Below are 17,073 nucleotides of genomic sequence, written 5' to 3'. Positions count from 1 at the left end.
AAGTCCAGAATAAATCATTTCATGCAAAATAACCTTGTTCATCCTCTTATTTTTGGTACACTTTACAGTTTTTTCCACCAAATCCTGAAACAAAAATCCGTTTTTGCCTTTTTTTGAATCATGAAATTCTTAATAATGAATTTTCCATTGTCATCACATTAAGATTTCACACCATGATATAAGTTCATGAAATCATGTTCTATGAGAATCACCGTTGGATGCTCTTAATTTAGTGGAGAGGCGAGTGTAAGGACACCTCAAGGATCAAAATTTCAAACACTTATCATAACTTTTGACATAATGATCGGATCTCATTGTACCACAGCTCATTCTTCTCTGGTCGTCAAAACGGTATATAATCATGGATCTTAAGTCGAATTCGATCGAAAAATATAAAACTTATCCCTGAGTGTAGTTTAACCAGTAGGTATTTCAATACACAGAGAAATGAACAATAATTTAGAGCTATGTATCTCGGTAAACCAATATTATATATGAATAAGGACTTAATCTTGAATATTGGAATTGCATTTGATTTTTTATTCTCTTTTAGTTGCTGTAAATGAAGATTATGATCATAATTGACCGAAGGTCCGAAGCAAAGCTGAGGTCTTAGTTTCGACTCGATCGGCTTTTGTTTGTTTGTACCGCAGTTACGGTTGCAGTTATTGTCTGATTTGGATGAAATTTGGTATGTAAGTTCTTTGAAACAAAGCACAGAAACGTATGTGTAACGATTTTTGGTGAGACCTCCGGTTTTTTGTAATATTTAAAAAACCATAAACTAACCTCAAAAGTTACTTATCTGTACCTCAAAGATACAGCAATTAATGTTCCTTCTTTTATTATTTTAGTTATTCTTCAACTGAATTTTTAGTTTATCAGGTACCATACAATAAATTATTTTATTGTATGCATTTTTTATGTATTTCTGTGTTGCTCTTCAGTGTCAAGTCTTTTGTTTTCCTTTAGATATGATATCGGAAACCAATTTGTGAGCATTAACATTCTGCATAGGCATAGCAAGCCATAACATTGAATCCACTTTCCATGGAAAACATCATTAGAAACCTCCTGTCATTGTCACCAACAAGCTCATCTTATTTAAAATCATTTTCCATCTCACCATCGTCTGTGAGACGATTCATCATCTAAATTGCCTACTGCATATTCCATTTTTCCGTCAGTTGACCAATTTCTTATAATTTATTATTAGAAAAGTTGTAATATATGTTTATATTGTAAATATGGAGACGATCTAAAGGTACCTCCTTGATAAGTCCGGAGTTCCTGCAAACAGTGTCTCTAGCACTTTAATGGAGAAAATAATAGATGACATGGCTAAATCTTCACAATATACTGTACTTACTGTACTGGCCCTTCTCATTAGATTGAAAGTTCAAAGTTGTACTCATGAGCGAGGTCTACTGTTTGCCGAACTACCAGTGTAAAATTCAAATTATTAAAAAAATCATGAAATCTAAGATACTCTCCTCATATCAACAGTCTAGGAAGTTCTATGATAGGAAACAGTGATTCAAAATTAATTTTAAGCGGCTAAGCTCATAGAGGATGTAATTGTCCACAATTTCGAATCAATCATAAGTTTCTATGATGTATGGGACTCATTTGATTGAGGAAAAAATGAGACACTGAATAATCTTTTTTTTAAATCAGCTGTAACTTTCCAATGATACTAGAATCATAAGAATTCTCCATTGTAGTGGAAGAAGAAAATATACTTCTCCACATCCACATTTTAAAATTTTATCCAAAGTATTTCACAAGATAAAAAGCTTTGAATATGAAAATTGGTCATTTTTTGTGAATTAGAATACTATTATAGTACACTCATGGATGAATTGTCTATTTTCTAATAGAATTTGACTTATTGCAAAATTTTTAACTGCCTTGACGTGCTGAGAAGCTGTAGTACATTGAGATGTGATCATTGTGTCAAAAGTTATGATTGTTTAAAATTTTGATTCCCGAGGTGTTCTTATGCGCGCCTCTCGACTAAATAAAGAGCCTGGACGACCACCCCCATTACAACCCCCTTCACAAAAACAGGTCAGGGTACTGGATCCGCGCCTGATTGGGCACTGCTTATATTACAGCCTGGGCCACCCTATGGACCATGCATGATGTTGCTCATAATCTCTGCACAAAGTAAAAAGGATCCATCATGTGATAAAAAATACCACAGAGAAGAAGAGATTTCCTTCTACTTTGTGCAAATACCAAAGTGATTTCAAGTGCACTTGCACATAATATTCGCATCCAATATGATCGTACCCTAGACAGTTTGGCTAATCGTCACCGTATGATTTTAGAGGATGCGATATTCTGTCTACTATGATTGAGTTGATACATGAAATTCAACAGGCTTTTGGACAACCATCAGAGGCAGAAATTGAGAAAAAATAATTTTTTTTTTCACAATTTACAAATGTATCCTATTTTGTAATGTGTATCAATGATATTCATATAAAATTTTATTGTTTAATATTTAAGTATTTTTGTCCAAACCATCGCCTGCTCAAGAAGGCAGTGGATTCAAATTTGAAACATTGAGTTTTGTAGGTTATCCTATTATCGGAAAAATCAAAATTATACTTATTCTATGTTATACTTATTATTAGTTCAAATGATTTAACCCAGAAATAATTGTATGAAAAATTTCTCTCAATTGATTAACTTTGTTCAATGTTAACATTGATTGCTTTAGCACATTAATTCAATGGAATGCTTTATCTCAGAAAGTGACGATAAAATATTACTTGTTGGAGAAGGAAACTTTTCTTTTAGTGTAGACTTTGTTAATTATGTAAAGAAATATAATAGAAAGTTTTTTTCATACAATGACAATAAGTGTTGCATAATCTCTACATGTTTTGAACCAGAAAACAAAATTACAACTATTGCATCTGTAAACGCAAACATTCTTCAAGAAAAAGGTGAGCCAATTTGAGATTTCTAATTTAAAGTTAAATATCGTGGCCAAAGACTAGCGCACAAACAACCCTTTTTTAGGTACAATTCCGTATCTGGTCATGACTAACATATTGCCTAGTCTATTCTTAGCCCAGCCTGGTAAGCTTTGCTTCATTGGTCTTGCCGTACACACTGCTTGCTCTACCAAGACCAGTTGTTGGCAAGCGCTCGTTACACGAAGCGCCGCATTCAAATGGCAAATATAAACTAGAAGATAACCAATAACAATTTACAAAAATCATCTCAATTACACAGTACACATAAAATCCAGCAGAGCAGACGACAGAACAGAAAACATCACGCATTGGTTGTCTAGTGTGGGATGGGCAGTTTGCCAGCGCTGGTCTTTGCTGGCCCACTTTAAGCTGGTCTCTGCTCTGAAAAAATTGGAACAATGCTCAATGAAGGCCAGCGCTGGCAAACCACCCATCCACACATTGGAGTTGGCCTTCGTTGGGCCAATATGTAGATGCGGCATAAGATCTATCTCAAGTTTTTAATGATCTGTTGTACACTACATCAAAATATTAAATCAAACATCTGTTCATATGACATTAGTCATAATGTCAAGGTTGAGTACCTTATCTTATACCTTCTTCTTCATCCATTACCCACACTTGTGGGATTGATGGCGTCACTTCACAATAAAAGTAAAAAAACAACAATAATTTTATCAAGATAAAGCACACATAGTTAACATCTAAGGCCTTGCTCTTTAACTTACTGGCAAGTTAGCCAGATAGTATTTGAGACAGGTCATCGTTTAAAAATTCCTGTACATCATAATTAGCCTTGGCTCTCAAAAAACCGGTCACAACCCTCTCAAACTTGCTGGTATCCAACTGCTTCACTCCTGCAGGTAGCCTGTTGAAGTAGCGGAGAGCTGCACTCCTGTAGCATACCCGCGATCTTTGGAGGCGCACCCTCGGTATGTCAAACAGCACTCCATGCCTGGTGTTATGGTGATGTACATCTGTCCGAGTCAACAGATTTTGATTCTTTTTGATATACATGAGGCGGAGAAGAAGGAAGTGGCTGAATACTATTAGGATACCCAGCCTAACAAAAATAGACTTGCAATGTGCATGATGTTCGCTTGCAGTTATAATCCAGCAGCCTGTTTCTACAGCTCAAGTATGTCCACAACCTTGGTTGAATGACCCCACATGAGTAGAGCATAGGAGATAAGGCAGTGGAAGAGTGGTGGAGAGGATAAAAAGTTCCAACTCAGCCAAATAGAGAATGTTATTATTTCATGCTTCAGCCGGGACTGACAGTCCAACGTGACCATAAGCAGGTGATTTGCGTAGAATATCCAAAACTCAATTGAAAAACATGTTTGAATGGAATCGTGATGAAATGGAATGAATCTGTTCCAGGCATACGAGTTGAGTTCGGCGTGGACGCACGATGCCTGGAACAGTACGCGTTTCTGGCCGCCGGTGTCCATCGTCATCCATTCAGTCGTGTTATCTTCAATTTTCCGCACGTGGGCGGTAAGATGCGGATCGAACGCAACCGCCAGTTGCTGCGCGACTTTTTGGTGAGCGCCAGCCAGGTTGTGCAACGTGACGGAGTTGTTTGTGTGTCACTGTGCGCCGGCCAAGGTGGCAGCACTGTTGAAAATGGCGGCAAAACGGAGCGACGCTGGGACGACAGCTGGAAAGCGTTGAAGCCGCCGGGAGGCGGGAATGCTCCTAACTGCGGTTCTACCGTTTCCGACGGCAGATGTTCTGCAAAACTACACCAGCACAGGGTATAGAGGGCTGCAGAAAGGGTTTCATTTGGCGGACGCCAGGGTTCATTTGTTTCGTGCAACTACGACACCGCTACCCCGTCCTTTAACCAATGAAGAGCTGAACAATCTGTTATCCACTTCAAAGCCACATCCTTCAGCCACCCAGGAATTGAACAATCTGGTATCCACCGGAGAATTGACCAATCTTCTCCCCACTTCACCGCTCTTCAACATCTCACCAATTCACACACAAAAAATCAAAAACAACCCCTGGAAGAACATCTCCAGTTCACAATCGAAATTCCTCGAAACACTTATCTCCTTCACGAATCTCTCCCATAAACTGGTTGATGGAATTGCTTTATGTGGTAGTGTTAATGATCGTAGATATGTCTCCAATGAGGTGGACGTAACGTTTCTGCGTTGTCTATCGTTGAACGAACTAACAGACAATTTTTCTGTTGCACCAGTTGAGTGTTGCCTTAAGATTTTCACTAGGAACGCACTCGATGTGGCATCAAAAACATTGAAGAAATTGTTAGGAGCGGGAGATTATAAAAGGAACGTCGATGTGGAGTCGAAAATGTTGGCTGGAGAAGATTGTGATGAGTATCTAAGTGTGGGAAGTGATAGTGACGTCACGATTCATGTGGACCGTTTGCTGGACGGTGATTGGCGGAAATTGTGGACTATTGGCGTAGCTTGTGTCTCTCCTCGTTCGTACCCTTTGGATGTGACGTTTTCAGTGAAAGAGGTTTGGAGAGAGGGGAAATTTGTTGAAGTTTTGTGGGCTGTGGCAGGGGATTTTATTGTCGACTTGAAACTGTTGAGTGTGTTTGATTTTGACGAGGGAGCTAAGAAAAATTACTGTTATAGGATTGTTTACCGGTCGTACGAACTGCCTCTTTTTAAAGCGAAAATTGTTGAAATTCATAATGAGGTTGTTGTTAAAGCTGTCGAGTATCATCTTGGTGCTACTGTTGTTTAAAAAATTATTAATTACATAAATTAACACCATATAAAATGACTGGATTTCAATGTCCATTTGGAGGATTAATTTAATGATTATAAATAACTTGATTGATTACAAAGGTGATAGACTATAGTGAGGTTCACTTTATAATGACAGTGTTTGATTGGCAATGGTATTTTTTTAACATCTTTACTGCCCATAAAACAAAATACAAAATAAAAAAAAAACTTACAAAAGAAATATTCTAGATTAATATTATGCTATTTTACAAATAAATTAAAATTTCATGGCACCACCCAGCAAGGGCAAAACCCTGACCGCTGAGTGAGAGTATCAGCTGTTTAGACAATATAAAAATTTATTTACTAATTATCAAAGCTACAAAAAATCGAAGTTCAACAATAAATTACTAATAATTATAATATTTGACTGATGTCGAAGAAAAATTTTTGTATCACCCACTTATTTATCTGTTCCATCCTCTGTCTACCCCTATTAGAAAGAGATTCTATTGTATTGCTATTCTTATCTATCATTCAACAAAGCGGATAGCGCTTTATCTTTCTCGCTTTTGCTCTGTTGCCAGATCAATGTAGAATTAATAATAAATTAACAAAATATTTCATCTTGATTATGAAATTATTGAAAAATATTATTTCTTGCTTAATAAAATATAATTGATTATTTCAAATGAGAATGAACAGTTAATATTACATCAATAAACCTGTATCACCTACCGTCTATAGAAGGCATTTGACAAGACAGAGGATCGGCAACTTTGATCTCTTATCTTTCTCCACTGCCATTATAACATGAATCTCACTATTGATCTCATCCTAAAAAAGTGAGGTCCTCGTTATTACGATAGTGGAAACAGATGTGAGAGTTTAGCCGATTTTCTGCCTTGCCACTGCCTTCTATCTTTTTCACTATATAGAAATAGAGGATATCTGGTACCAGTATGATGCAATATTAGCTGTTCACTCTTGTTTAAAATAATCAATAATTAAATTTTATTCGTCAAGGAAATATATTTTTCAATGATTCAGTAATAAATTTCCATAAGTCGAGGTCTTCCTAATGCTGCTCTTATAATGGTTTATTGATGTAATTTATGTAACTGTTCATTCTTGTTTAAAATAATCAATAATTAAATTTCATCTGTCAAGGAAATATATTTTTCAATGATTGAACAATAAATTTCCTTAATTGGAACTATACAGTCTCAATTAAGACTATACAGTGAAATTGAACATTCGGCAAGAATTTTAAGGGGCCGGTTTCCGAGCTCGGGATTTAGCTAAGTCCTAGACTTTAAACAGCTGGAGTCAGAAAATTGGTTTTCCAAAACGGGGCGTAGTCGTAGTCATTGTCATAGCAATACCTACTATTACTTATAAGTAATATTAGGTATTGGTCATAGTCACGTTTGAATTAAATTTCGTAAAACTAGAAAATTGAACACAGAATAAAATAAAGAGAAAATATTGTACAGTTTCAGCTATTTTGAATTATTTAGGAATGTTTCATTTCGTCAAGGAAAAACGTTTCCAATTATAGAGAAATGAGAAAGTAAAGATTTATTTTGCTGTTACTATTACTGCGACTACGCCCCGTTTTGGAAAGTCAATTTTCTGACTCCAGCTGTTTACAGTCTAGAACTTACTTAAATCCCGAGCTCGGAAACCGGCCCTAAAGGTTTGCCTTTCAAGAACCGTTAGGCTAGTATAGTCTATTAAGGTAATATTTTTATAACTACAAATCATAAATTTGATTCTCAATGTACATTTATTATTATACTGTTCATTAATAGTAGTCTACTTCTGTGTTTACTTTGTTATCTATGTAAATAATCAGGAAAATAGGATTTAGTCAATAAAGATTGTATCGCACTCTATATGCCTTGAATTTTCTCTTATTACAATCCTCACCATATTGTTCGACATACAATAAATAGGATATTCTTTAAAAGGGGAGCCTAAAGGCGGATTCCCACTTATTGACCGAGCGAAGTGAGGTCTAAGATTCAAGTTGACGGTTTGGGATTTTTTTAATGTTTGAATGTTTATATGTTGCGCATTTACGGCGAAACGCGGTAATAGATTTTCATGAAATTTGACAGGTATGTTCCTTTTTAAATTGCGCGTCGACGTATATACAAGGTTTTTGGAAATTTTGCATTTCAAGGATAATATAAAAGGAAAAAGGAGCCTCCTTCATACGCCAATATTAAAGTAAAAATCAGACTATAGAATTATTCATCATAAATCAGCTGTCTAGTGGACTATAATACTACCCGTTCAAAAACTGCGAACATCTTGAAAATGTATCTTTCCATCAACGATGTAGACAGTTGCAGCCAGACCTGATAACAGCGCTCACACTCACATCCCGGGACGACACGACACGGTACGATAGGACAGAAAGCTCTATGTTTATCTAGGATTTTCTCTAGACATTTTGAATTGATAAATTATTTATTAATTTTTGAGAAAACAACAACAGGTCAATGTAACTTACTGAGCGCGAGGTCTACTGTTCACAGAAATACTAGTAATGTGAATATCATACACAGACCACACCATATATGAAGTAAGATTCACTTCTTACTGTTGGCATTCAATGAGTGAGAAGAAGTTATGTTATTTTCTAAGGAACGCTGAAATAGTTCAAGCTGGATTCCTGGCTTCACATATAAGTGAACGTGTCAGGTATAGTGTGAATATAATTACAATAGCTTCTTATGAGACTATTTAGAACTCATGGTAACTATATTTTTACAGTTGATAGTTTGGTGCAGTAGTAGTACTATATTTGATACAGTAGTTCTGCTTATCTACCTCAAAAACTTGAGCTAATTTCTGTTGTTACAAGATTATCAATCAATCTCTGGTAAGGCTGTGCAAAGGCTAAAAATACACTTTCTACTCGTCATATTTTCCTAAGTTTTTCGATTTGTATATCATCAAGCTATCAAAATGGAAAAGTTTTCTCAGGAAAACTTTTTTTTCCGATCATTGCTTTTTGAGATATGAGCGCCTGAAGTTTGAATTTTTGGGACAGAACATTTCGAATTCGGTGAGATATAAATCCATGAGATTTAGAGGATGGTATTGTTGATCTAGTAAAACAAAAATTTTCTGAAAATATCAATTTTTGAAAAAGTTATTTAATTTAACAAAAATAACTCAACTAAAAGTTATTTTTAGTAAATTGAATAACTATCTTAATAATTGATATTCACAGAAATTTTTTGTTTTTCTAGATCAACAATACCATGAAGAATCTATCCTCTAAATCTCATGCATTTATCTATTACCGAATTTGGAATGTTCTGTCCCAAAAATTTAAACTTTAGGCGCTCATATCTCAAAAAGTAATGATCAGAAAAAAAATGTTTTCCTGAGAAAACTTTTTCATTTTGATAGCTTGATGATATACAAATCGAAAAACTTTGAAAAATATCACGAGTAGAAAGTTCATTTTCAGCCTTTGCACAGCCGTAAAACTCCTGTAGTAGAAAAATTTTGATTATTTGATAAAACTTATTTAATCTTATGCAGGGGTGTGCATCACCCCAAGCTCATGAACTCACCCCCACCCTCTATTTAAAATTCAGCTCCTACCCTTCTAAAATGGGAGCCCTATTTTTCCTTGAATGGGAACCCCCCAAAAAGAAGTAATTTCAAGAGTAGGCAGTCTGCATCCAAACCTCCACCTGTAGGCATCTATAGACACCAATAACCCCATTTTTGATGCAAATTTAAATCCAAAATTTACAGCCCTAGTTCATAAAATCATATGAATACACTAACATATGATCAAAAATAAGAATCTTCCAGCAGTATTTATTTATTTACTTCATATCACTTGAAAATGGCATCAATGTTGAAACATATTGTGATAAAATAATTCAAAAAGGGTACTGAGATTTTTATTTTTCTTTCTATTTATAGATAATGTTGTAACGGTAACAACCAAACAAACTCCAGGATTAGAAGGTTAGTTTTCTATAGTAAGGTCCACGTTTCAATGGCAGTGAAGGAAGATAGGATAACAGCGGTACCGATTCTCTGCATTGACACTGCCTTCTATAGAGGATAACAGTATATTTAATGTAAAATTAATTGTTCATTCTTGTTGAAAATAACCAATTATATTATATTTCTCAAGAAAAGATTTTTCCAATAATAAAATTGAGATTTAATATCTTGTTAATTCTTGTAATATATATAATATATATACTACTTATATACTAATATAAATTGAAACAGGAGACACAGAGAGTGGTACCACTCTATGCTCGGTTGAGAAAGGGGACTCAGTTCCCGAAAATTTCCGTTTATTATGTAAGTTTTTAAGTGTTTTCAATTTTTTTTTTGGCTTGTGTCTCCTGTTTCAATTTATATTACAAACTTCAAAGTGTTTTCTGTTATGTACTATATACTAATATATATTTTTGTCAACATTGTTAGAAAAAACCGGTCTGGCATCGTTGCGGAGCTAGAAAAGGATAGCGCTATCTGCTTTGTCGAATGATAGACAAGGATAGCAACACCAATGTTAATCAAATACTGCCATTATAACGTGGACCTCACTATAGAGTATGATAATACCTATAAAAAAAATAATACCTATATCTTATTATCAACTTAAGATCCCGTAATCTGCACGTAGTGTGAATGTACCTTTACTATAACAATGTCTTAGCCATGTAATATATAGTGAGCCGGAACAAACATCATCAAACTTTGTTATTAGAAAGTTGTAGTTGTCAAATTATATTACAGTTTTCATCTGTCCATTTAGTTATTTTTCTCCTTTCTTCTTTAACGCTTCATGTATACATTGTTTATAATAACTTATACTTTTCCAGTGACAGGTTCTTCATTGGGTTGCATCAATGCTCTCAAGGTGTATCATCCTCTCAGTAATTATTCTATAATGATTAAACTCATTATCATTCACTATTGAATTAACTATTCAAGGATTCAGTATTCAAGAATTACTTTATTCTTCTCAAACCACAACATTTTTTATTCTAAATAAAGAACAGACTCCTCTCCACACACAGGCTTAAGCCTTCGTGGACAAGATGCATGCTAATTTTTCTTCTCTTCTCACTTTAGTATCATAAGGATTATTATTTTTTTATTGTACAATACTTATTTTGATCATGTGCGATAGATTACAACCTATAAGTGTACCTACATGTTGATTCATTTGAAATTGTACTAACTGTGAATTATATTCAATAATTGTGTATTTATTTCATGCAATAATGAATTTGAATTTGAAAAAAAATTGAAAATGGCATGACAACGAACAACCGAAACTAGTAACTCGATTTTTCAATAAATAATAAATACCTTCAAGCTGGTCTATTTAATATATTAGAATATCACCTTCACTTCAATATATTACAATATCACCTTCACTTTTAAAAATAAAATCAAGTTTTCCCTCAAATTTAGTTTTCAGTTCTCATGTAGGCGTTTACATTTTTCAAGTTTTGCTTGTTTTTGCAGTCCTGCTATGAAAATGCTGACTCATCCGGCGTTTTTGAATGCTCTGCTGAGGCGTTGCTCGTCTTCGGCTGCTGTGTCAGCACCTTTGCCGCTGAGAAAGAAAAAAGCCAAATCAACCAGTAATGACGTAAGCATCTTCTGCCTCGTCTCTTCTTTTATAGAATCAAGCACGTTAATTACAGTAATCATATTGTGTTAATTCAATTCAAAATTATGTCTTTCAAATAATCAGACACACGAATTACACAAAGTAATTAATTTTTTTCAATTCAATACTTTATTGCCAAAATTTAACAACGTAACAAATCAAAGGTTAATAAATCAAACACTTATCACAAGAAAATAAAATAAAATTAACCACCCAGAACTAAAAATTGTCTCATGCACGAGCAGCAAAAGAAAAGTCTTTGACCGCTGGTGGGAGTCGCAAAAAAGTCCAATTCAAAATATTAAAAATAACACAATACAAGACAAGAAAAAACTATTTCATATCACTGAAAACAAAACAAAAGAGTAATAACAAATTTTGAGAGGGAAAAAGCAAATAAGATTTTCTAATTGGAAAAACTAAAACAAAACAGAGATCCATGTTTATTTATTTATTAGGTTAGCACAAACAATACAATGATCGGAAAAGAAAAAAACAGGCTATTGCCCAAAACTTCTTCAATTTCCCAATTTAGTTTCAAATATTGTCCAAATATTATACATAGGTTATGTCCATTTCAATCAAATGAAAAATATGATTACCATTCAGGTCTCAGGCATTACAAAAAATAAAATAGAGATTGCTTTTAAAATAATTTATAAATTAGAGGCTATATTGCATGTAAAGCTGTATTTTACTCGCCTCACATATGTAGAGAGATTTGCCAAATCATGTAGTGCTGAATCTAAATGCCTCACGTTGGGCCGGCAAAATCATGTGGAGCGTTATTTGAAGGCTTCACACATGTAGAGTGAATCTTGTACTGAGTCAATGGTGTAGCGGCTATAAATTTTGTAATTGCGTGTGTGGACGCTGAGTGTACACCAGACTGATTGATTCACTACAAGATTCAATACGATTGTCGGAATCGCGGGAGGCCTAAACGCTCGCTCACCCCTTGATTCTTCTAATGACAAATTGTATTGTGATGAAATTTTTATAAGTAGTGTAGCGATCGCTAAACACTGAATACGGATACCTTAAAATTATTACCTGTGAAGAATGAGCATACAAAATCATACAGGTCGAGCAAAAATCCCGATGTAGATAATTTACGGGACTGCGTCTCTAATAAATTCTGAAGGATTAAAATACGGTATTTGGACCAAATATCGTTCAGAATATATTTCGAGAACAGAGTCTTGTCGGGTTTTAAGCTCTATTGTAGGAATTTATATGATCTATGGCTGCATCTGCTGTATAATTGATGTGTTCGCTCCAAAGTCGAGGTAGGTAACAGATAAAAGCTGATATATGAGCAGGTAAGGACAAAGAATAAATATCTCGATCTGACCCCACTCGCTACATCCACTTAGACCTGTTCCAGTATCCAGCTTAATTCAATTATTCCAATGATCGTATTCGATTGGTTCTTGATGATATAGAACGTATCAGACACAATAATTGACAGGCTTAAGAAATAATCGAACTCAGAAAGCGAATTAACAAAACTGAAATATATTACAATAAATATGTAATCATACAGTGCAGATTCAGAATTTGATTTACAGGTTAATAATAATTTAGCATTAATAGAATAGTTAAAAATTTTCTTGTGCTTGCATGATACCATGCGTGATTCAACAGAATTTTACAATTGATAAAATCTAACAGTTTGGAAAAAATAGTGAAAAATGAATTATAGAAAATATTTTAAAATGTCCGGGGTCGTGGTTCAGGCAGCGGAGGATAGCTAATCAACTACAAATTCTTATAAATTTAATATGAGTAAATTCTAGGCTCTTAAATGCTAAAGCGCTTGTCGGCGTGGCCAATAATTTAACGAAGAAAAATTTATGTTTTTCTGCACTGAAATATTTTCGAAGCGTAGATTGGGGCCCCTTATGACTTATAACTCACGTGAAATTCCTTGGTCGTCGTGGTTTTCTTCTTTAGATCAAAAAATCGTTTGATCGGCGGCAATCCAGGCTTCGGTTTCAGCACGTGGGGAATTTTAATTTAAATATCTCCTTCACCGAATTAATTAAGGGATAATTTACTTTAAGCTTTTAAATTTATCGATTGATGAAAACAGAAATTTACAAATAACAAATAAATTGGCCTAAAAATATCGGCTCACAAATAGAACATTTAAAATCGAACAAGAAATTTTCACAAAAAAGGTCTTTGGTAACTATAAAAAGAGATCTACACGGTAAGGATTTCAAAAGGGAAGTGCTGCTCTTTTCTCTAAGCTTTTAGGCTAGACCTTGCTTCTCAGAATCTCAATGTAATAATTTGCATAAAAATTTGCCATTGGTAGAACGCTTGTGACGTAAACATGACGTCAGTGGCAAGTAGTAGAATACAATTCCTTTAATTACAATAATAATTTAATTTAGGTAATCCTTAAAACTGCTTAATCTTATAGACATAGTTTCTCTCATACAATGTACACGTGCTAGTGTAACTGATAAGGCAGGGTTGGTGTCTGATAATAGATTAACATGTGTTGCTTTCAAACGATCACCGTCTTGGTGCTATTTCTATGCACTGTGATTGGCTTAGACCTGCCATAGAGATTTAATTACCATGTGGTTCAGTTGAATTAAATTATTAATAAATTAATACTCTTGTACAATTTTTATTAGGTTTGAGATTATTATAAATAATTTCTGCCATTTTATCAATAATATAATTTCATGCTATGACCTATTTAGTTACAATAAGACCTGACGTATAATATAATTTCTTAAATAATAAATAATTTCAACAATAATACATACATTTTATTTTTTATTTTGAAATTCTTGATCCTTTATTGATAGTTTTATAATTTTTAGGAATGATATTTTACCTTGCATGAAAACCGGCATGACATTTGACAATGCTTTGAATCAGTCAGCTGCGTTCGAACTGTTTTAAAAACATCTGATCGATAGTAAACAAAGTGTAACCTCAAAATCAGTGAGCGATTCATAAATAATTTGTGCTTTATTCGCAAAATAATTATAATTTTATTGAATAATTTTCCTAGAAAATATTCAGTACAGAACGGTACTCTTATCAAATATACAGTTATTGATAAGTAAGCTTTATCGCTCGGTCGCTAACTATTCCTTTAGCAAATTCTTTCATTTTAAAAGGTAATCACAATTTTTTCTCTCTTTTCATGAGATCTATTTGAAAAATTCATCACATGCATTAATTCAATTCAAAGTTTATTCATTTCACTAACTACGTCGGAATTGACCTGATATACTAGAAAACTCGCATAAAATGTTGATAATTTTCTGTTAGCTGTTCTTGACAGAATCCAAGGTCAGGGTAGTGGACTGTGAATGATAGTTGGTATAAATACCTACAAATAAATCTTTGAATTCTGTGCATAAAAATACTGATAGCTTGAAGTGTGGTAAGTACGCCAATAAAAGACTAAATGAATCAACAACAAAAGATTTAATAATAATAAGATAATAATAGGCAGATGGCCACAAACAAAAAACAATTGTAAGTAGATTGAGTCAAATATCTTGGGATCAATAAAATAATAATAGGCAGATGGCCACATACAAGAACAATTGTAAGTAGATTGAGTCAAATATCTTGGGATAATTACAACATGATAACACGTTAGAGAAATACAAAATTTAAATGAGATTAGGTCAATGACATTAATGACCATTGAAGTCTGACAATAAACGAAAAGGTAATATTAATGATACCTGAAATGAATATAAATTGAGTGCTATAATGAAAGTTATTGCTGTAAGGTTCAATATTAATGATTTATAAGAGGAATAATAATAAATGACAATGATTTACAAAAGGAATAATGAATGACAATATGCTGTAAATAGTGCTCAACAAGTAGAATACATAAAAAATATATGCGGCATAGGCCTTCAGTAAATTAAATATCAAGTAGATATCAATTGAGCAATTAATAGGCGTCAGTGGCCTCAGTGAATTTGAATGTCAAGATAGACATTCAATAGTACAAAAGGAATAATAACAAATGACAATGAGCTGTAAATAGTGCTCAACAAGTAGAATACATAAAAATATATGCGGCATAGGCCTTCAGTAAATTAAATGTCAAGTAGATATCAATTGAGCAATTAATAGGCATCAGTGGCCTCAGTGAATTTGAATGTCAAGATAGACATTCAATAGTACAAAAGGAATAATAACAAATGACAATGAGCTGTAAATAGTGCTCAACAAGTAGAATACATAAAAATATATGCGGCATAGGCCTCCAGTAAATTAAATGTCAAGTAGACATCGACAACAATTAATAGGCGTCACTGGCCTTAGAAAATCACTTGTAAAGCCAAGGGTAGCTGTCAAATCCAATGAAATAGTTGCTACTATTGAATACAATTATATAGGCGTCAGTGGCCTCAGAAAATCACTTGTAAAGCCAAGGGTAGCTGTCAAATCCAATGAATTAATAGGCGTCAGTGGCCTCAGAAAATCACTTGTGAAGCCAAGGGTAGCTGTCAAATCCAATGAATTAATAGGCGTCGATGGCCTTAGTGAATTGAATGTCAAGATAGACATTAATAAAACAATTATGATACATACATAAATGAAAATTGAATAGAACGATTTACGTAACCTGAATAAAATTTTGAAGAGGAGATGCAGACAGGCAATGACTCCACAATACCCACAGGAACAGGACATCAGCAAGCGATGATGTGATCTGGCCATGCGATGACAAGCATGGAAGCGTCCATCACAGCAGGCAAATCCCCCAGTGGAAATGAGAACAGGAGCAAGTAGAATTCCAAACGAAAAATCCGACCTTCAAGTTGTGGAATTTTTAGATTGATTTCCAAACGGTAGAGATGATGAACTTGAAAGTTTGAGTTTCACGAGGTGAAGCCAATTGTAGAATAATGGCAATTGAAGCCCACACGAGGTTGTAATTTTTGACAAAGTTTATCAGAGTAATATGCGAAGCAATCGATGAATAATTGAATCACAATTGAAGAATAGAATAAATGAATTAATTTGTAGAATAATTCACACTTTAAAAACGTTCTGTAGATCAAATGAATAGCGATGAACGCCCACACGAGGTCGTGAACTTAGCAAAGTTTATCAGAGCAAATATGCGAAGCAATCGATGAATAATTGAATCACAATTGAAGAATAGAATAAATGAATTAATTTGTAGAATAATTCACACTTTAAAAACGTTCTGTAGATTAGATGACTTTGGATGAAAAGTTAGACCGGGCGCGATATGCACACCCGACTATCCTCCATTGAAAGACAAGCAGTAAGTTAGATGCACTAGCAACAAAAAGGGAAGGCGGAAATGTCAGCCACGAACAACACGTTTACAAACGTATGGTGAAAAAGTAGCAAATAACTAGAAAGTAAGATGCCTAAAGACAAAATAATTTCCAAAAAATCGAATAGTATAAATATTAAAATTGCAACGGCAAATAATGACACGACGAATAATAAAGGAAACCAACTTGATTGGGGCAGTAACGTGAACCTTGACTGTGACGTCACTGGTCAGCGCAGACAGACAAAATGACGACATGATGTCTACGTAGTAGCGGAACGAGTAACAAGTGGAACCGTTCCAATAAATGCTTTGTCAGATTTTACAGTTCTATTGAAACGCACGAAAATAGTCCAATGGGAACTGGAAAAGATGAGGTCAAAG

General features: G+C 34.2%; 2 protein-coding genes across 2 annotated transcripts in view; both read left to right on the top strand.

Moving 5' to 3' along the window:
* Positions 1–17,073, top strand: part of LOC111043676 (mitochondrial ribosome-associated GTPase 2) — a 103,756-nt gene that overhangs the window by 70,435 nt on the left and 16,248 nt on the right.
* On the top strand, positions 2,556–5,879 carry LOC120350188 (ferredoxin-fold anticodon-binding domain-containing protein 1 homolog). The gene is made up of 2 exons (XM_039422690.1): positions 2,556–2,957; positions 4,374–5,879. The coding sequence occupies exons 1-2, from the start codon at positions 2,741–2,743 to the stop codon at positions 4,754–4,756; spliced, it is 600 nt and encodes a 199-aa protein (XP_039278624.1). The 5' UTR covers positions 2,556–2,740; the 3' UTR covers positions 4,757–5,879.

This window comes from Nilaparvata lugens, chromosome 3, assembly GCF_014356525.2.
Source record: "Nilaparvata lugens isolate BPH chromosome 3, ASM1435652v1, whole genome shotgun sequence".
NCBI lineage: Eukaryota > Metazoa > Arthropoda > Insecta > Hemiptera > Delphacidae > Nilaparvata > Nilaparvata lugens.
Note: the sequence above shows the minus strand (reverse complement) of the source record. Positions and strands in the feature narration are given on the sequence as shown.

Bases quoted from the DNA above. Each gene is read 5' to 3' on its own strand.
- LOC120350188 (XM_039422690.1), top strand. From the start codon at position 2,741: ATGGAATGCTTTATCTCAGAAAGTGACGATAAAATATTACTTGTTGGA. The intron at 2,958-4,373 runs GTGAGCCAATTT...AATCTGTTCCAG, and splicing joins AAACATTCTTCAAGAAAAAG to GCATACGAGTTGAGTTCGGC.